The sequence below is a fragment of the Plodia interpunctella genome, chromosome Z, assembly GCF_027563975.2.
Source record: "Plodia interpunctella isolate USDA-ARS_2022_Savannah chromosome Z, ilPloInte3.2, whole genome shotgun sequence".
Taxonomy (NCBI): domain Eukaryota; kingdom Metazoa; phylum Arthropoda; class Insecta; order Lepidoptera; family Pyralidae; genus Plodia; species Plodia interpunctella.
Window position 1 is genome coordinate 486983 of NC_071324.2, and position 22533 is coordinate 509515.

A 22533-nucleotide genomic window follows, 5' to 3' on the forward strand; every position below is an offset into this window, starting at 1 on the left:
TTTTGTGTTTTATTATAAAACTAGTTGTGTCATCCGGCTGGCTTCGGCTCGCCGCCAGTCGTAGGCGGCTTCTCGCCAGGGGCTGAAATAATTAAAGAAATATAAGCACTTTAAAAAATTGAATAAAAAAATGTCTCTTGGCATTGCGTCGATATGTTCAAATTTAAATGTTATTTATTCCTAAATAGCCCGGAATGTAATCGGGGACACGCAAGGAAGAAAGAGTAAAATATATTGGCGCAATGTTCTGTCTTCACTTTATTGTTGTTGCGAAATTACCTTGTGTTACGGAATTGACTAGATTCTTTATACATGGGCAAGTATAGTCTGCCCTTTAAAGAGCTGACCAAACAAAATGGTCAATATTGGTCATTTATATTCTATTCTTTACACACAGAATGACAAGTAGGGATGTCGACCGTTGCCAAGTGGAGACGAAAATGTAGGAATCTTGGGCTCCGACGCTCAACAGATGCAGATAAAACCGGGAAATCGCGAGAGAGAGAGATATATATAGACTATGTGAATAAAAATAACTAACGCAGCATAACGCCGCCCGACCAGTAGCTGCACTTGATGAAGGACTGGTCGCGCCGGGAGGCCTGAGCGCGCAGCTCCGACTTCAGCGACTTGCGGAGCGTCCTAGCTGCTATGTTGGAGTAGTTCACGTAGCTGGAATAGAAACATTTTTCAAAGGTTCCGTATCTTTAAAAGACATAGAGACCATTTAGTCGCGGCTACTGCATAAGTTTGTCAAAAAATATATTATTATTCATTGTCTGTTTCCTTATTCCGGCTCCACATTATCGACGAACCCCCACAGATGCCGACGCGATTGCGTAGTTTGTATGAGTGATTTTATTAACCGCAGTGAAAAACCAGCATTGTACGCGATCGCGTGGAGCCGTAATCATTACTGACTTCTCCATTTGGTGTCCTCAGATTTTTTCCTTCACCGAAAGCAAGTGGTGGTCGATGAAGTAGTTTTCATAAATTACCATTTATTGCTTTCGGTTACTACACTAGTCAAATATATATATATATACAAACTCACGTAGCACAAGTAGGGTTCAAACCTGGGACGTTTCGATCAAAGCTTTTGTTCAGAAATTAGACCTTCACTCACAGACACACCTTAAAACAGGAAAAGCTAAGTTTATGCAAAACTTACTTCAACCCGGCACTTCTCCAAGTGGACATAACTCATCTACTCAAAATAAATATTCTTAGTCTTAATATAATTTATCAAAACTCTTCAGCGTTTCATCAGAACCAAAATTACTGCAGCAAGAGAAACTAACTCGCATTGTCATTACAATTTTCAACAGACGTTGTCTCCATGAAGTTTTTTGTTTTTTTTTTTTTACATTATAACTGAAAAAGCTATAGGGTATAGATATAGTAAGTCTGTAAAAGGGTTGAGAATCTTAACTCTGTCAAGAGTAATACGGACATTTATCTAGAGGAGGTAATTAAGTAATTTTTTAAATATCAACAACAAAGCACACATACCTACTTACTTAGGTACAAGAACATTACATGCAGTTCTGTGCAAAAATGAAAACCTGCTGGAAATCCTCTATTTATTTTACTTCAAGTAAAATTTTAAATACCTAGACCAATATATCTTTATCCAAATGCAAAGACACAGAATGACTTATGTATTTTATTCTTCCGTGAAAAGAGGCCATGCGAACACATGTTTTCGTCATTCGTCGTCCTTCACGTCACCTTGGTCATGATCTAGCAAGCATGAGTCATTGCATTGTAAATCCAATTGCAACTGAATCGTGTAATATCTTTATAGCTAATTATAAATTGGATTTACTGATACTAGGCACCTATAAGTTGAAAAGAAACACCGGCCACTGTGTGAAATGAAGGCAAAAGGACCCTGGACTCAGAAGCTCAACGGCTGAGGAAGAAAGTGATGAAATGGAAACACTCAGATGCGAGAAATTGTGATTTGAAAACAATACAATTACGTACCTACGTTGATCAACTTTCACTGTTATAGGTACCTAGTGTCTGTTTCAGTTGCACATTTTAAAACAAAATGCTCATCAGACTGAACAACTTTTCCTAAGAAGTTTTTTTAGTTCCACTGGCTTCATAGCTAGGTATTTTTTTCATTTTTTTTTAAATCCTTACTCTAATACAGTTTCTTCATTTCCCTAAATATATTTTTTTTGTACAGACAAACTTTGTTTTACCTATAGTTTTATTAATGATTTGATTTATTGATGGGGGTTGATTACTACTTATACTACCTGTACCTGGCGGGGTCACATCGTGGGAACTTCTGGATGCAATCTACCTACCTAAAATTTGCATCTTATATTGTTATTATATAATAAGTTATTATATAAATAATATAAGTTAATATATAATATATATCCTATTATATATTTTTGGTTTATTGTCGTGTCTTGTTTGTGTTTGTTTGTTTGTGTTTGTTTGTTTGTTGATGTAAGTAGTTGTCCAAGCAAGTGTTGTTTGTTTATATTGCCGTTCGCCTCAGCTTTTCCTGTTTACGTACACTTTATTTTTTTCCAAAGCAGATGTAATGTGTCAAATCACTACATTTATTTAAAAATATTATTTATGTATTTATTAATTGGATACTCTCATACAAATTTTGACCTATACCTATTTTGAAATTGAATCTACGCTCCGTTTTTTGTTACTACCAGTCCTAGGTAGTTATATAACATTGTAACGCAAAACATTTTTTAACCGCGACAGTAATTTGCCTGAAAAATCATGAAAGCCACGGTAAGATTGTTTACATAACAAGACTTGTAAGAAAAAATGCAATTCAAGTACCTACCTACTTAGGTAATTACATCTACAAAACTCTGGAATTACGGAACAACTTGAACGGATTTAGATTGAAACATTTCAAACTTTTACAAAGGTTACGCGTACACACCCTACCCTATCATTATGGTGCCCTCGGCTTGTACATTCAAAGTTTTTTTTCAATTGAAAGGGGAACTTGAGCATCAGGGAGTAAGTATCAACAGCGTCTTGCATCACGATTTCAACCGCATGAATGAGTCACCATCGTGTCACACCACGCCGCGCCGCCAGAAACCGGTCGTAGATGTGAGACGTGACGGAGCGTGCGTCTGCCGGTCGCACGTGGCGTTTGTCAGCTGTTCCTGTTGCAATATGTTATGTTGATTAAATGCTGTTGACTGTCGAGGATCATAGAATAGCTAAACATAGCGCACTATAGCAATTATTATAACATTAGGTTATTTATTATCGTTACATATATTAGGTCCTTACATAGGTATGAAATTGGCGTTTTGTTGTACTGGCCACTTTAATCACAAATTTCTCCTCTTTGGTTAGGAATGTCAAATTCAAATTTATACAGCTATATGGGAAGATTACTCACTAATTTAGCAAACCGGCAAACGCGTGTCGACTGATGCGTTACATTATTTAGGGTTTTTAAATCAAATCATTACCTGTGATAAAAAGTGGATTCTCTACGATAATCGGAAACGCTCATCGCAATGATATATAATATGATGGAAAAGCTAGCTGCTAAACAACCGAGGCTGGTCAATCGCTCCACGCCTCTGCTGCTTCACGACAACGCTAGACCACACACTGCACAACAGACGGCTACCAAATTAGAGGAGCTTCTATTGGAATATCTAAGACATCCACCGTACTCCCCGGACCTTGCTCCAACAGATTACCATTTTTTTCGAAATTTGGATAACTTCTTTCAAGAGAAAATATTAAACTCCGATAGGGCAGTCCAAACTGGCTTCGAAGATTTTATTGATTCCCGTCCGAATGATTTTTTATTTGTAATGGGATCAATGAACTACCTATGAGATGGCAAAAGTGCATAGATAATAATGGTTCTTTGATTAAATAAATATATTATATTAAAAAATATTCGACATTTTGTTCCTCCTATATCAAACGCCAATTTCGTATGTAAGGACCTAAACCTGTTCGGTAAATAAATTTATTGATTAACTGATTGACCATGGCGGTCCAAGTCAATAAGAGATTATTCAATTACAATTTTATCTACATTTTACATCAAAATCTTTGTCTGTTAAGACGGTGTGTGGCGGCAGACTACGAATTTGCAATGATTTGCGTATGTTGATGACTTGGTGACTGTGTAGGTAAGTACACGGCCACGATCCGCAGCGACGAGGAAAATTATTATAACAACAAGTATTTCGATATTGCAACGCTATTTAGTCACTCTGTTTCACCATTGTTTCACTACGAAGTAGGTACTTACCAACTCGAGTACTTGACGTATAATTATGACGGCCGAATTATAATGAACGATAAGTGATGTACCTACAACTGGCTGTAACATAAATTTATTGTGTTCGAGTGCAGTACCTACCTTATGTCTAGATGAAATGAATTGATGTGCTAAGCGGACCCTGGGCTCCGACGCTCAGCCGCTGCGGAAGAAACCGGAATACGCTCAGATGGGAGAGAGATAATCCATGTAATGTATTTCTTAGTCAATTCCGTAAAGTTTGTAAACAAACTTGAATAAATAAATAAAAACAAAAGTTTTTTAAAGATATTCGTAGGTATATTATAAGTGAAAAGTTACTTATCAAAGTTAGGGATTGAATTATCAAATTCACTTAAGTACTCATGCATTTATTTACAATTCACCTCATCGTAATGTAATTACGATGATAATGACTTACAGGATAGTAATATTGCATAAAATAAGTATACACATACAAATATTTGATATCAGCCCGTGTTCATCATAGTAGATAGCTACCTACCAAAATAAAAGTTCAAGTTCAAATTAGCCTATTCTTTATTTGCTCAAGATTTATCACGTAAACTTCATAATAGAGACATTGAGCATAAACTACATAGAATTACTATAACAAGTGGCAACGCGCTGTCCAAAACTTCGCAACGCAATATAGACCTTACTGAACACCCAAACGGTACATTATGATACAAAGGACATAAAATTCGGGCATGCGCGATGATGGCTACACATCCAAAAGCGTAAGGTCACCTTGAGTCCATACAGCGTCTCTTTCGGTACAGTCCTGCCGGCTTGCGTGCCAGTCCACACGTAACGCCAATCCACGTAAAATTGTGAGTAACTTTTAAAATACTTTCCTTCTATTATTACATTTATTATTGGCCAGTTCTGTTATGGTTTTTCTTGGTAGATAAACGAAAACGCTACTCAAAGTTTAAAATCATAATTTATTTATTAAAAGTAGACAAGAATATAAATGTTTTAATGCTTTGCAAATGTTTTTTATGCTCTAGCGATGTAGACAGGGTCGACCAACGTTTAGGTGAAACGGTCTATTTAATTCGCACATTTCTGACATAATTCGGTCTAAATGAACACAAACAATTTTCTGCTCTTTGCAATTTTTGAATTTGTTTATATCTGCCGCGATGGATTAGTGTGCCGGCCGGTGAGTGTTGTTGTCATTGCTTAGTAGCAAGTGCTAGTGCGCGACATCGAATAAGTAGATTACAGGAATCATAAAACTATGCACTATATAAAAGTAAATTACGAAACAAATGGTGATAATAATAGTTTTTTTCCTAAGTACCTACACAAGTCTACAAAGTGCCTACCTGGATAGGTACCCATTTAAAAAAAAATCGATACGATTGTAGTCTTCCCTTAGAATCGGTCCTTGACCTTGAACGCCCTACTTTGAAGGTCGTATCAGTTCTAGCCCTGCGACAGGAAAAGAGAGGTATTATACGAATTTTTATGTTCTTAGGCACACACATCTCATAACCCATATCAATGTCATAGGTTAGTCTCTACAATGCTCAATCCAACACAAGGAAAGAATCGGAACTATATATTTTATGCTAAGGGAACTGATAACTTGAAATTTAGAAATAGGTATCATGCCGGCTCCACACTGTCGCCGAACAGTTTGCCAAACTTTCGCGGATATGATATACATTGCTGATTTGTTATTGCATTAAATAAAAGTACTCATAGATACTAACGCAATGTTCACGAATTCGCGTCGGCATGTTTCTGAATTCGGCGACAGTGTAGAACTGGCATAACATTTTTATGGCCTGATCCAGGTACAAAGAACAATAAATTTACTTTACCCGAGAACCATGTAGTTGTATGACCTTGAAAAGGTCACACGCGAGCAAGGACTGTGAACACTCCCAAATCCAGCACAAATTGAGCGAACTGTTTGTACATATATAGGTAGGTACATTACACGCCTTTTTCACAGACAAGTTAGGTTCTCGATTCTTATTTACTACTTAACACAATCTAAAAAGGTTTTAGTTGACTTTTAGTTTATTTTCGCCATATTTTTATACCTAGTGGGCAAAATGGTATACAGGTATGATGGTAAGCAAAAACTACAGCCAAATTATTAAAATCAATACATTATAAAAACAACTTACAAACTTGAAATAACATGAAAATTAACACATTTTCCTTCAGACCAACTGGCTGGTACGCTGCATGTGGGGTAGGTACATCCTTGCAATAATTTTATTCATAAATATTGTCGTATATATATATATATATATAAATGTTAATCTTTCAGTTCATTTTATTATCAAAAACTATTATACTAGATTGTTGTCTTTTATTACCAAAAACAATAAACCGTGAAAATTTTACCCGTTTTTAATCCCGCCCACGGCGCACGCGCCGGACTCTTCATTTAATTTTATACCATCTCAGTTATTTTTAGCCATACTTACTGTGAATTCTGTTTATTGTTGGAATGATTTCATTTTTATTCGTAAACGGAATCTTCGCCGGAATTAATTTAACTGATGTGTGACATAGGTTTCTCGACCATTGGTCAAAGGTAAATCATCAGCTCCCTCACCTTATCCCATTTTACATATCAAGATTCAAAGTATGCTTAGGTACTCGTATAGTTAGGAAAGTCCACAGACCGTGGAAAGTCGTATCACACATCCTGTTGTAAACCCAGAAGTTCAAGAACCCTAAGTTCAACATTTATTTTTTTATACTTCCAACCATATCCATGAATGTAACCACAGAGAGGTTGTAGAAACAGACAGAAGTATACATTTCATCAAGGTTAGGAAAGTTTACAAACATTCCTTCTCATTAATGGTATCAGCTAGCTTAAAAAAATTACATAGTTCACTGCAAAAATCCAGAAATAACCCGACCTTTGGTCGTCGCTGTTCCTCCACAGGAGCCTGCAAGCTGCCCTCCCCCCATGCCCCCGTCCCCCGGTGACATTTGTACCCCGCTATATTTCCCGTTGCCTTGACTTTCATCATTCATTCAACCCAAACCAGTCGTTACGTTCGGTCATAGTTCGTTCAGTGACCGCACGATCTTTTCGACGGATACATGTGTCAGCTTCCCCGAAATATTATCGTGAATTATATCGTTGATATAAATATTTATTGTTAAATTGTCTAAATAGTTTAATACATTAACAAAGATGCCTGAAACATTTTTCAAACAAAACGGAGGCAGATGTAAGTTTTATTTTAAATATTTATATTTCACGAATATTTTTATTTTCATTCTGACATTTTGCTGAAGCGAGTTGCATTTTCTTCGGTATTTATCTATTTTTTAATGATTATAATTGCATTTACATACTTATAGAAGTACATGTACTGATTTCGGGTTATGGATAACCCGAAATATTTTGTACTTAATTACAAAAATTGTTTAAGTAATTTAAACCATTGATTTTAAATACCTACGATGATAATAATTTTTCATCGCCACCTTCCTGAACCATACACTCCTAATATTTTATGTAAAAAATATTTAGGATATAAAATCATAATACATTATAAGTAGGTACACAAAACTCCCTCAGGAATCCACAAAAAACCTAGGAACAGATAGACAGCGGCAAGTGACCTATTTAGATAGTAATATTACTTAATTACCTTATTACCTAGTAGAATTACTCAACTAGTAAAAAAGACACTAGACACTAGAGTGTTCAACTCAGTCATCCATGTAATGCTTCCTATATATTTAGATACAATTAACAAGTAACTAATTAAAATGTAACTTTAAAATCCATGAAATCTAGTTTTCATCGATTAGTTTCACCAACAATTTAATTGGCTAAGTTCTGCCAAATCGCGATCTAATTTCGTTTGATAGTCCATCCCCGCGGTATAAATACTCTAGAGACTTGAGATTCTACTTCAAATGTCCGCTGTGCTAATAAAAACTAAAAAAATATCAACTATTTTGCTCAGCTACGGTCGATCACTTTGCTTTATTTGCATCATTGACATTGAGATTGGGTTAGCTTTGGATTAGAATATTATCAGTGTTTGCCAGCTAAGTAGGCAGGTGGTTAGCGGCAGATTAGACAGTGAACTAAATAGTCAAACTGTGTAAAAGTTATATCCTGATGTGTTTTTTCAATGTGAGCAGGTTGCTGATGAGAAATTAACGTCTATCTCAAATTGATCTAGACTCAGGTATACGTGAGCTTCGGCCGGGATTCGAACCTGCGCCTTAACGGACAACTAACACCTAACTAGCCACAGATTCCTACAAGTACAAATTTATGCGAAAATTTTACTGGACACTGGAAAATCTATTTTGGTACATACATTGAATATAATATGACCTGGAGTACCAAAGGTAGGTAGTAAGCGAAGCCCCAGGGCACAGCTAGTTCATCTATAAAGTAAATCTTTTGCTTAAATATATAACAATCGATTACGGACAATAAACGTTCAAATATATTCGTTATCAATACAATAAAAGGCGTGCTCTTTTGCAAACATTAAATATATTGCACATAGCTTATAGGTACTGGCTTGATAACGACCATAAAGACACTTAGGAATTCCCAAGGCACTCAACCCACACACAATTACAAAGTCATACATTTATTTCATTTCCTTTTCAAACGCTGGTGTGCCTAGTCTACTCATTTTGTTATTTTGTGTGCACTAAACGCAGCAGGCGCGGCTGTGTTATCGAGTGACAAAGGTTGGGGTTTTGGTATGTAATGTTCTATAATTTATATGTATTAGTTTTTGACTGAAACTACAAATTAATGTATACATTAATATAGATGTATGGTTTAAATTTTTTGTTCAAAGTAGGTACGTATCTTTGAACGTTTAAATTGACAACTAGCATTAGCTATGCGTAAAAATTAAAAATAATTTAAATACCCGTGTATGTAAATGGACTATTGACACAATATAAATTATTTTTAAATATTTATTACCCGACTGCAAGGAAGGGTATTGTTTTTCGCACGTATCATACCTGTGTACCTATGTAAAAAAAAACAATAAAACAATCTCCATAACCACTGAAGAGATTTACATTCGTCTTAGCTGCCCGAGTGTTCTAAGATAGATGACGTTAAAAAAATTTACACGCAGCTATGCAACGCCATTGGACATTGGAAAAAAAGAATCTTCTCTCGAACATGTACTACATATGTATATGGATGGGTGTTTTGGTTCAACGCAAAAATGCTTAAGAAGGCGGAATTTTTTTGTTTTAGCAAGAGTCATAAGTAGCAAGTCGGCACTACGATTTAAATGTCTTGACTACAATTATATTTATGCTTAATTAATGTATTTTTCACCGTAATTGAAATATATTACATCATCGTAGTCATTGTTTGCTGGGCTGCGCAGCCGCTGCGAAGGACAGATTTTTATTGTTGTTACTACGTTAGAGACAGGTTTGCACTAAATGACCCAACCAGGTTTTACCTGCGTCGGTGTTTTCATTCAATTATGCTTGTAAAAACATCATGAATAAGAAATAGGTAATGAAAATACAGACCGATACTCCAAAGTGACGACGAAAAAAGTGTATCTGTGTGAACAAGTTTTAACAAAAAAATACTCGCTTTAAATGAGTGTGGTGCTACCTGCTTTATTTCCGAAGGTCTTTGGCGATGGTCTGAGAGCTACTTAGATGTTAAGCTGAATTAACCACTTTAAAAAATAGAGATTAGTCGCTTTTTGAACCTTGCTTTGTTCTTACGGAACTTATACATGAACGACCAGAACATCAGTTTGGACATATTTCCAATAATAGCAGCACAGTCACAGATAGTGCCATTTCGCTTACCTACCATAAATTTAGCTGACTCGACACGCTTTTCTGTAGATTTTTGTATCTTGCTTCTTCTATAGATTTTTGTATCTTCTTACATCATCATACAAGCTTGCTGCAAAAATTTTGTTTAAAAAGCCACTATAACTATAAACTTTCTACCCGTCTAATTATGTAAATCACTAGGCTTTAAATTCATAGTAATTTAGGTGTAAAAAGCACCATGTGCCAATATCGAGAGTACAAGCCTAAACACAGAGAATGCAAGAAGTGGCCACTTTGTATATTGTTATAAAAAATATGTCTAATCCTTCACAGCTACCATTTGTCAGTGTGTCTAACTTACTGAAATTATATTAAAAATACAAATTACTATAAATTATAAATTACGATGTGATTTATCCACAGGCAAGATGGAGACGGTGGACAAACTGTTCAACCCGGTGCTGGAGAAGACGGACGACACCGGCAGCAAGGTGACGGTGGTGGGCACCGGCCAGGTCGGCATGGCTGCTGTCTTCTCCATGCTCACGCAGGTAACCGGCACTGCCATCACTATCCCCCTTTATCCCATTAGACTTACGCAACTCACGCATAATTCTGTATTTTGCTACTCATAAATCTTTTTGTTTGTTTGTTTGTTTGTTACCTCTTCATGCTCTATCTACTCAACTAATATTCTTTAAAATTTGCAGACATATAGTTTGATGTTTTCATCAAGGAGGATTTCATTTCATAGATTGTTCAACTTATTTTGTTCATATTGTTCACATTGTTCATAATGTTTTATATTGTTCATCGTTGTCTGATTGGCGCGGGTCTTGAAAGTTTAACTGTAATATACGTATTTGTTATAAAATATAGTATCGTTGAGTTAGTATCCCATAACACAAGTCTCGAACTTACTTTGGGGCTGGCTCAATCTGTGTGATTTGTCCTAATAATATATATTTATTTTATTTATCCCGAAATTCCAACGGGAACGAAGCCCCGGGGCGTAGCTCGTACGATCTGCGTATTACAAGTCGGTCTATGTCTTGATATGAAACATGCCTAGTAGGTTTTCAGGTTTATTGAGTATGCTCTGATGGATATAGGTAACTTTATATGTAGGTAGGTACCTACCTAATGCAATAGTAGGAAATCATAGCCGCTCTGGTAAACCGAATACCAATAAATATAGATTATTGTATCGTTTGTTTTCCTTATCATGTGTAACAGTGAGTTATATCACCCGTCGATACCGTGTTACCATGTGTCACTGATACTAATAATGGGAATTTCTCAACATTTGATGACCTACCTAGTAAGTAGGTACTGTACAATGAACCTTATCAGGTTGTACAGCTTTTACATTTTAAGTTTCAAAAATAAGTTAGGTAGGTACTGTAAACATGTAAACATAAGTTAGGTAGGTACTGTAAACATGTAAACATAAGTTAGGTAGGTACCTAACTTATGTTTACATGTTTACAGTACCTATTTTAAAATAAATCGTCCTGCACCTACTGACTACTCTATACACAGACTCTATACGTACGTAGTACTGTTTCAGATGATCTTCTACCCCTGTACCAAACCAAAAATACCAAAACGACAATATGACGAACACACAAACATCAAAATGTGTCTACAACACATCGCAATCCCCACTTACATCCAAACTTTAGGGTAGTGTCAGTTGTAAATTGATAAAAAGAACACAAAAAAAACAGTAAACAATTGTCTTGTCTAATATTCTGCCGACCAGAAAACAACATAATATTTGAGAGTGAGATTTCTCGTTAATGGCTATCCAGCAGATAAGCTATCAACAGATTACAACCAACAAGTGTACAACAGCTGATGTTTTTTATTGACTTTTGTTATGATATGAGTAGTACAAATACGTCCCTGAGGTTAACGGAACCCTTCTGTCGTATCGTAATACTCACCTGGGTGCTGAGTTTCATTCAGTAGCCCTTGTTGTCGAAATACCGTACGCATTGTCCCGCCAAGGACACAGGGATGTACTATTGTTTTTCGCCGAATAGTCAATTTAGTACAAGCATGTTAGCTCTACTCACAGCAGTCGAGTACCTATAATAATTGCAGTAACTTATTATAATTTAAATAATCTTTGTTTTCAAATCGAATTTCGAAAGCGAGTAAAATATCAAAAATAAGTAAGTTCCTACATTGGAAAACAAGCAAGAGACAGTGGGTGTAGCCCTAGGATACAGCTAAAGTATAGAAAAAATTGATAGCACTCTCATAGAAGGTAGACGTGGCCAAACGTTTACATTTGTGAATCTTAAAATCATAACTGAATTATCCTATACCAAGTTGATCTTTTTAATACGGAAACGCAATCAGGAGCGCACTTAAATGAGACAATGGGTATTTGCAGGGGGTGACCAATAACATCGCGCTTGTGGACGTGATGGCAGACAAGCTGAAAGGCGAGATGATGGACCTCCAACACGGATCTGCATTCATGAGGAACGCCAAGATCCAGGCCAGCACAGGTATGTGAAGAGTTCCAACACGCCCCCACTGCTGGGACATAGGCCTTCCTTGTACTTAGATAGGTAGATGAGGAGTATTGGTCATGACTCACCACCCACCACATGCGGATTGCCAAGTTTTAAAACAACACAGCACGACGGGGCTACAACGAAGTGCGTCGGCGCAAACGGAGCGACTGAGCAATGGAAACGCGTCCTTGGTAACAATTCTGTGGAAATACTACACTTGATTTGCAGGTGAAAGAAAGCGTGACGTCAAATGATATGATACAAAGAAATACTAGTCTTACGAGCCTCTCTGGTCTAGTGGTTAAGTTGACCGAGTTATCGCCTTATCATTCTTGCTTTAGAATCCCTTAAAAGGAAAGCGTGGAGAGAAATGACTCATTTATTATGCCGGCTCCACACTATCTCGGTAACTTTACCACATTGCTGGTTTTTCGGCAAATTAAAGCACTCATACAAACTACGAAATACGAGTATTATACTGCATTCGCGTCGGTGCCACACAATAATAAATTAATTTATTTCCTTTTGACCTTTCAATATAACATAGCGGTCATGAAATTTAGTTACCTATAAGTAAACTTTTTGATTTTCTTTCGGCATGTCTTCTCAGAAGTGGTCATTCCGAAATGCTACTAGTTTTTAGCTTTGGTAAATATTATTTAATTGAGAATAGGTATGACGTGATAAAGTGCCTGTGAAGATCTAATTCTTGATTTTCATTCAGAGAACCAACTTTATCCACACCTCTTTAAACTTCAAATTCCAGACTACGCGATCTCGACCGGGTCCAAGATCTGCGTGGTGACGGCCGGGGTGAGACAGCGGGAGGGGGAGTCCAGGCTGGACCTGGTACAGAGGAACACTGACGTCTTGAAGCACATTATACCACCGGTAAGGATCAAATGCAAAAATCTTTATTTCAACTTGGACGATAACGATACGAACGAACAATACAAATCTTTATATATCAACTTTTGACCTCAAAAATTCACTACACTAAGTCTACTGCCGACTTGTAAGCCCAGATGAAGAAGAAGCGACGCAACAATCTTCACCGCAGCCTTTTCTTATTTTTCTTCATCTGTTATCCCATTTTAGAAACGGATCTCGTCTATTTCCAGTTATTGCTTTTAGTTCCGTCTTCTTTTTTGTAGAGTATAGTTTGATTATCCTATCTCTCCATTAAATTTCACACTTGGCAATACCTATACAACATATATTTAATTTTAGCCCTTATTATTCAGTCGGGCATTATTATTTATATATGCGTGTATGAGTCAAAATATGTGTTCAAATCAAAGCAAAAGCTCAAATCAAAGCATTTCTCCAGAAACTATCAAAGGCAAATAGCAACTCAACAAGCAAATATACCTACATGCAGCAAATATAACATTGCGTCGTTTCATAGTTGGTGAAGCACAGTCCAGACGCGGTGTTCATAATCGCCAGCAACCCCGTGGATATCCTGACGTACGTGACGTGGAAGCTGAGCGGGCTGCCAAAACACCGTGTTATCGGCTCCGGCACCAACCTGGACTCCGCGAGGTTCCGCTACCTCCTCTCCGAGAAGCTAGGAGTCGCCACTACTTCCACCCACGGCTATATTATTGGAGAACACGGAGACAGCAGCGGTAGGAATCGCTTTTAAACTCTTCAAAACGTTCATCGTGGCCTCGTTTAGGTTAATTAATTGGTTCGTAGGTAAAAATACTTTGTATTTTTACCTACGAACTTAACCTTACGAACTAATAAATATTTACTAGCTCTCTGATAGTAAGTAGTAATACCGACTAGATGAACCTGCCATCATCTTTTGCAAGTTATTTTATTGTATAAGTAAATCTTTTAGACAGGCGTTTTCCCTATAAAATTATCTACTATACTAATTTAGTACACTGCGCTGCGCCTACACCCCATTCTAAGGAGAACAGTTTATTCTCAAATCTCGACTATAGGTAATTATTTATCATGTCTAAACTGCCGAGATCATAGTCTTCTGTATTGATCAAAAACCACAACAATATTACTGCCACTTCGACAAGACTAATAACAATTAATAATATTTCAGTTCCCGTGTGGTCGGGCGTCAACATAGCCGGCGTCCGCCTCAGCGACCTCAACCCGACGATCGGCACCGACGGGGACAAGGAGAAGTGGGGGGACACCCACAAGATGGTCGTTCAGAGCGCGTACGAAGTCATCAAGCTGAAGGGCTACACCTCCTGGGCCATCGGGCTCTCGCTTGCCCAGCTGGCCAGGGCTGTCCTCTCTAATGCGAACAGTGTCCACGCCGTGTCCACTTATATCAAGGTAAGACGGTTATTTTGTTTCAGCTGTTGACTGGACTGCTAAACCTAAGGGCAGAGATAAGTTATGCTCGCTCTTTGGACATGCTATCGTTGCCTATTAGCAAGGCTAATGGCCTCGTACGATAACCAAGAAAGGATATGAAACGAAATTTATTCTAGGGCGGAATCTAATGCCACAAAAATATAAAATACATTTGACTAATACTGTTGGGTTAACAAGTTTTATACGGCTAAATCAATCCGTATGTTTTTTTCTCATATTGCATTTCCAAATTTCCAATCTCAGGGTATGCACGGAGTAGAAGACGAGGTGTTCCTATCGCTGCCGTGCGTGCTGGGCCAGAACGGGGTATACGACGTGATCCGCCAGCCCCTCACCGACACTGAGGCGGCGCAGCTCCGCAAGTCGGCCGAGCTGATGGGGCAAGTTCAAGAGGGCATCAAGTTCTAGACCTTTTGGCGGACACAATCATTCGCGTAAGATTTCACACAAGACAAGGCAAGACGACATTATCATACTGTGGCATTGTCGTAGACAGAATAGTAGTAGTCGCAGGTTTTTTCTATGATGTGCAGACAAAATAACATAAATGTTTTAAATATTACGATATGTTAGGCTTTCCTCTAGATCGTAGACTGCAAAGCCCTTCATGGGTTAGCGCGTCTAATGTACTTTGAAAATAAAAGGAAGCACTTGCTATAGCTTTAGTGCAAATACTCATGTCAATGGTATTCAGAATCTTAAGTGATAAAAAATAAGCGGCAAATTACGGGATATCTAGAATTTTTCTTGTAGATTATACCATTACAATGTAAAATGTTTTGTCGCTTTACACGACTACTACTATGGCATTTTGGTGGCATTTAGACATTGTAAACCTGAAATACTACAACTCTCTCTCTCCTTATCTATTTCCAGTTGAGTCCTCAACCGCGCCATCTTCTATTTTATTTCATAATCAGAGAAATCTATCTAATAAAAACAAAGTACCTACCTCAATGACACTGCCTTAATGTAACTAGGTACTTATCTGTTCATTTAGTCATGTATTTATAGATATAGAAGTAGGCTCTGCATCTACTTAAGGTTTACTACAATCGTTGCTTTTGTCAAGCGTTGTAAAACTGCATAATTTTTTAAAATATTTGTGATTATATAACTGTTTTTCATGACAATCTTTTAATCCTTTTCATGTGATATTTCTTATCGAATTTATCAAATGACAGCATTATTTTACGAACATATGACATAGCCATTTTCGCCTTGGTATTTTTATAATAGGTAATTGTATATTATATTATAGAATATAGGTCTATAAATTATATATATTTGTAAGTGCATCACCCTTTTACTAGAGCACACACAAAAATATGAATATTCAAATTACTAAGAAGTCCTCAATTCGTATACAGTCGCTACTTAGGTTTAGACAGAGATAGCATGAGAATTATAGGGACATCTTTGTTTAAAATACTTGTGTATATTCGAGTGCAGTATTTATACGTTATTTTCTCAGTATTAAGTCCAGTTTGTTACGGTGTTTAAGTAAAAGCTTAATAAAACATTTTACAACTAGTTAAATTTATCTATAGTCAATGTATTGATCTGTGTGGTTATAAAGGCAAAAAAGCACCTCATATATTTTGTATTGCACTATACGTGTTGTAACTAGCGACGGCTCTCGGCCTCGCTCGATTGTATTTAATAGTGGTAAGAACAAATGTGACAGTGATCATTTTATTAATCTTTCGTAATTTTACATTTTCCCAGTGTATAAGCAAAATTAATTGATGTTTTAATAAAATATATTACTTACGTACAAACAGGATAATCTTTTATTGACAGCCGACCGGCCTTGCTAAACCTTTTAATCCCACTAATGCTATAAATGCAAAAAAGTTTGTGTGGATGTTGATTTTATAAATTACCTAATCAATTTATAATGTGAAAATATATTTTACAAAAGAAATAGATATAAAGATCTTTTCCTTTTTTAAATAAAAGTAGTGATAATTATTATTCTGCTGTTTCACATGTATGACGGAAAGAAACTTCGCGGATACCTAAACTGAACATTTTAAGATCCATTGATGGATTGGTGTCTGTGTATAATGTGTAAAATCAATAACGAAGGTTCATGGAATTAGTAGGTAGGTAGGGAGTACCTTCTAAATCTATGGTGTGATCCATCGATCAAATAAAAATCCAATTGTAGTCATTGCTCGATTCGATTTATATTTGATTGAGAGATGTTGTAAATAAAACGAGAATATTCACAAAATGATATATTGAATCGTAGATATCGTCGTACAGTGGACGCCAGATGGCAAGCTGCGAAGCGGTTCGCCGCGACGGGCCGCATGTTGCAGGACGGACACAAACTGCCATAGATTAAAAAATTGCGGGCACATTCAATGGTCTTTAGTTTGTTGTTGGAGACCGTACCACGAAAGGAGTCCCATGGCAATATGAGGAATTGGCAATAAAATATAAGCCATGTTGTTGTTTTCAACGACAGTAGCGCCACATCTAGGGAACTTCTTTTGTGATGCGTAGACACTATAAAAGCAGTTAATAACTTTACAAAGGGTCGATTACCAACAATCACTATATTTTGATCCAAAATTTGCATTGGTATGAATGTTCCGCAGTGGCATAGATAAAAGGATAATTCCATCGAAAATTCCACAATTTATTATTCACATACTTTTTTGTGGTCATTATTTTACGCCACGGTACAAAATATTTACCACTTACATCCACAGTTTTTTTTCTATGAATTCGTGTGTGAAAAGTAGATTCATTTTTAAATATAATGATTTAAGAACGCACTGCTGTTTAACCAGACACAAACTGTGTTATACTAGTTATTTATTAATCTATGACATTAACACGCTGTAACTTGCGCCCAGGCACTTAATTCCGTTTGTGATTCAGTTAAAAAATAATTATAAAATAAAATTATGCCGTTGTAGGATTTGATTAAAATAATATTCGTCTATACTGGATAAAACTTGATTAAAATTATTTATTGAATAAAATAAAGTACATTCGATTCGAATTATATGAACAATCCATTGTTTAATGAAATAATTTTTAATTATAACTAGGTATGTTTTTATTTAACATCGACATATTGTTCGGTTATTACCATCATCAGTAATGAAATTTTTGTCTATTTCATTAATATATTATTATTATATTAATTGGCTATTCTCCAACAAAGATACTTTTTCTAATGTTTTTTTTCTCTAATTTTGATGTGACGTCACGGAGTTTGGAGTCCAAAAGCATTTCTAATTAATATAACTAATATAAAACTGATTAATTATAGTGACATCTAATTTAAATACCTTCGTACATTTCATTTTTTACCCAGTCGAATAGCCAATTCAATTCATTGTGCACAAAACTAACAGCTTAAATTGATGTTGAAATAACGATTGAGTCTTTTGTCAAATCTCGTCGTAAATATAAGACAAGTCAGGTTACAAGCGTGTTTGCGCGCAAGCGACGGCTCCCGACGAATATTCCCTAGTTAACATGGTAGCAACACGAATACGCACGTGTAGACTACACGTGCGTATACGTACGTTTGGCCGTACGCAATGAACAGCGGTGAGTACAGGCAGAGTAGTTATCATGTGTTATCGTTAAAAGATCTATTGGTATTATGATAAACCGTCTGAACAGGAGTCAGAGGGCAAGTTTAGTGTTATTACGACCTTTTTTTACTTTCACGGTATTTTGAGTGCCCAAAAACTTAACATGAACACATCGCCCTATTCTCGTCTTTATATATATCAAATACATAGGAGGTACCGCTATCACGACGCGAAGATTAATTTAAACAATGAACCTCTTTTAATGTCGTTCGGTTGCCAATAATCTAGTTGTTGAGAAAAATAATCATTTCGCATGTATGTATGTGTGCTCTACCTTTACGAATCACCGTGTCAGTCATACGGTCAATCATGTAAACTAGATTAAATCTCATAATATTACAGTATTACATTCCATTACGATACGAGTGCGTTCAGTCCTAAGTTAACATTACGCCCTAACTTACTTCTATATACAGTTGAATAGATTAACAATACATTATACGTTAAATTAGGAATAAGCATGAAGTTACTTTAGAATGAATCACAGACACTTCCCTCGCAATCGGCCGCTCAAAAAATCACACAATTTATCTCGTCAATATTTAAATTTTGCATTCGTACACCTAAATACATGGCCTAAGAATAGGGACCCGTGAGTCTGGTATATAACCACAGAAGTAGCTAACTATCTTGTTCAAATTTAAACCTTCTTTCTCTGACTTAAGGTCTATTGTTCGCTTTTGAAGTTCACTCGCTCGCGAGTCATGTTGTTGACTAACATTTGCGTTATTTTTGCCTTCAATCTACATTTTGACAACATTGAGCAATACAAAAATAATCGAAAGCATTTTTAAAAATTTCCTTTCATTTCGTGAGGCAAATTTAACGACCAATATAGAAAGACTGATAAGTCACGTTTGAAGTTTTGTCCTATATTGTTTTTTAAAGCGACGAATTTGTGCAGAACCTCGTGCGCAAGTTACCATTAATCCATATAAAGTGTACTATATCTATGAATAAATTTAGAAAAATTTTTGGTAAATCTGTGCCCACATTTGGACATCGTCGTTTTCTTACAAATGTTAATCACTCGCTCGCTCACTCGCTCGCTCACTCGCTTGACGACAGACGCAACACGAAGCTACACGAATACCGAACGACAGGTGGGACGTTGACTACAGAAATAAGAACTACGTAGAACAGATTGTCTTTCAGCGGATCACAATTCACTAACCATTAAGATGTGATTGGTCTGAAAAATTAAAAAAAAAATCCGCGTGTGTTAAATATACTGTAAACCGCGCGCGCCGCGGTGTGACATAGTCCGGTCAGATTTGGTCAGCTGATCAAATTCAGGTGTCGTCAGGAGATCTCTGGGCGCCGTGTCCGGCTGGCCGTCGACGGTCTAGGAAGGTTTTGAGCTGAGAGGCGGAGAGGGGAGCCGGGGGGGCTTCGTCGAACCAAGAGTCAGATAACGCCATTCGAGGTTGGAGTCTCCTGGAAGGCGTGGCCTCCAGCAGGCCCCTGATGAGGGCCTGGGGCCGCTCGCCCGCGCCGTGCGCCCCCTCCCAGTGCTCGGGAGGGAAGCAGTAGTCGCACTTGATGATGTTCGCCGTCGTCTCTTCGACAGACTCGTCCAGAAAAGGCGAAAGCTGGGGGATAATAGTATAACATGTTAATTTTATTAAACCAACGAGAGAATGGATATCTCACTAAAATGATACATAGGTACTCATATCAGTTACAGTTACCCACATTTTGTTAATTGACGTCTTTGGAGAATAGGCTGCGGTGAAGTTTGTTGCGCCGCTTCTTCTTCGCCTGATGTCGGCAGTAGTAGTTTTAAGTACATTTTTGACGTCAATAAGTTATGCATATGATATGCATCCTAAGTTGAATAAAGAAATTTGAATTTTGTTCTGTAAAAGAAGTATAGGGCGCTAAATCTAAGTATTTACGACACTATACTGTCACCATTGTTATGAAAATACACTAAAACTGAAATGACGACCAAAAAAACATTCCATCACTCACCCCAGTCAAGAAGACATACAAGAAGACGCCGGCGGCCCAGGCGTCCCAGGCGGGGGAGGGGGGCCGGCCGAGCACGCACTCGGGCGGCGCGAACTCGAGCTGCGCGGGCGCGGGGGGCAGCACCTCACGCCCCTGCCCCGCGCCGCTTTCCGTCTCTGCCGCCGACCCCAGGTCCACCAGCTTCAGCTGTGGCTGAGCGCCGCCGAGCTCCACTAGGATATTTTCAGGCTGAAGAGTAAATTAAATTAATTTTAATAAAATCTGGCTCTGAATTTGTCAGCAGTACCACACTTATTATCACAGAAAAACATGAAAATTAGTTTAAATCTCGATTATCTTCGATCGATGATGGTTTAGCGTTTTCACCTATTTTAATCTAAATTTTGGACTAATGCAATAATCAACGCTTGGTATTCTATATACCTAATAAAAACGGCAAAATTCCTTTCACTTACCCTAACATCAAGATGAGCGATGTGGTTGCTATGCAGCCAATCCAATGCCGATAATAACTGCTTGGTCTGATTGGCCACAAGCTTCTGCGTGTACTGCGCCGGATTGGCCGCAGCCCACTCCAATAACGGCCCTCCCCCCACCAGCTCCAGCACTAAAGTGTGTGCGCCTGTGCGTGGGACTTCGGCAAAGATCGCCAGTGCTCGAACGACGGCGCCGTGCGCGGACTGTGAGAGGATGCGGTATTCGCGTTGTGCGCACGCACCGCGGCCAGCGAAAACCTGGAAAATTAGTATTGAAATCTATACATTTCTAAGATAGGATATTTGGTTTCTTAATAAGGATATTTTGTAATGGTAATAGAAGTTGATAATTATACAATGTCGCTAGCTCACATGAAGTGGGACAAATGCAGTATGTATGTGTTGGAGTTCATTAGGGAGTAAATAAACAATGTAAATATCACCTCTTTCTTTACTTATGTTTAGGAAAATATAGAATATAAAGTGTAATTACCTGTTTGAGTGCGACCCTCTGTCCGGTGCCGGTGTCCCTGGCAGCGAGCACACGCGCCGTGCGACCCCTCCCGATCTCTTCCTCGACGCTGTAGCGCCTGGCGAACTGCTCCCGCTGCCAGCCGCCGCCGCCGCCGCACGCCGCCGGCCCGGAGGCCGCGCCCGCCGCGCCTGACCGGCTGCAGATCAGCCTGAAGCTATACTGCCCGGCTGGCAACTCTTCCAAAGCTAAGGTGTTTGCTGCGGCTGGAGTTTCTGTAGCGCGCCGCCATTCTCCTTCCCCGACACGACAGTATTCGAGGTGCGCCGGCGACGGCTCATCCCATTGCACGACTAATCCGCCTCCAGGATGTGCGCGAACGGCTGGAACTCCAGGAGTGCCGCCCGACCCCACGGTTATGCGGGCAGAGCTCTGAACGCCGCCCAATTCGTTACTGATCAGGCAACAGTAAACACCGGCGTCAGACGCGCGACACGCGTTGATTGTCAACGTGGCGAGGCCTTCTGGGCTCATCTTGATGGCGAAGCGGCCTCCGTGGCGCAAAGCTCGAGTTTCCGGCGCAGTTTTCCGCCAGGTGGCGGTAGATCGCGGCGCGCGCGCACGGCACGCCAGCGTGGCGGCCGTGCCCGGCGCGACCACGACGTCGGCCATCAGCTCCAACAGCTCGGGCGGCCGCAGCTCCGTCACGACCCCGTCCGCGCTGGGCTCCCCGCCGCTGGCCCCGCGCCTCAGCTTCAGGCCCCAGGGCCGCTTCGACAGACCCTGCGCGAGTCATACGCGTCACTATCGCGAACTACGCTAAGCCTCAAGCGGCACATGCATGCTCAAACCACCGCACTTAAAACTTAAACTATATACATTCAATAAATAAAACTTAAAATCCCATGGCGGTTATTCCGATCACTAAGCTTGCGCGTGTGGCGAAACGGCCGCTATCACAGTCTATGTTAAAAATGCATTCCCGTGTATATCATACCTACAACAAAAGAAATATAGACAAGCGTTA

General features: G+C 38.4%; 2 protein-coding genes across 8 annotated transcripts in view; one reads left to right on the plus strand and one right to left on the minus strand.

Annotated features, from left to right (window-relative positions):
• The first annotated feature begins 5003 nt into the window (after window positions 1-5003).
• Window positions 5004-16742, plus strand: Ldh (Lactate dehydrogenase). 3 transcript variants are annotated; one of them, XM_053768341.2, is made up of 7 exons: window positions 5004-5124; window positions 10502-10629; window positions 12483-12600; window positions 13376-13500; window positions 14018-14240; window positions 14678-14919; window positions 15205-16742. In XM_053768341.2, the coding sequence occupies exons 2-7, from the start codon at window positions 10507-10509 to the stop codon at window positions 15367-15369; spliced, it is 996 nt and encodes a 331-aa protein (XP_053624316.1). In that variant the 5' UTR covers window positions 5004-5124; window positions 10502-10506; the 3' UTR covers window positions 15370-16742. The 3 variants fall into 3 exon arrangements, with proteins under 3 accessions (XP_053624316.1, XP_053624314.1, XP_053624315.1); XM_053768339.2 differs by lacking the exon at window positions 5004-5124 and adding an exon at window positions 7319-7506; XM_053768340.2 differs by lacking the exon at window positions 5004-5124 and adding an exon at window positions 8876-9013.
• Window positions 16743-17191: 449 nt separating this feature from the next.
• trio overlaps window positions 17192-22533 on the minus strand; it is a 200595-nt gene continuing 195253 nt past the window's right edge. For 4 of the 5 annotated variants that reach the window (XM_053768430.1, XM_053768428.1, XM_053768429.1 and 1 more), the window contains 4 exons: window positions 21528-22289; window positions 21014-21292; window positions 20559-20786; window positions 17192-20176 (listed from right to left, as the gene is read on the minus strand). In XM_053768430.1, coding sequence (XP_053624405.1) covers window positions 19877-20176; window positions 20559-20786; window positions 21014-21292; window positions 21528-22289 — 1569 coding nt within the window. In that variant the 3' untranslated portion in view covers window positions 17192-19876. Of the gene's footprint in view, window positions 20177-20558; window positions 20787-21013; window positions 21293-21527; window positions 22504-22533 lie in introns of those variants that run through there. The other variant, XM_053768432.2, reaches the window with a different exon arrangement.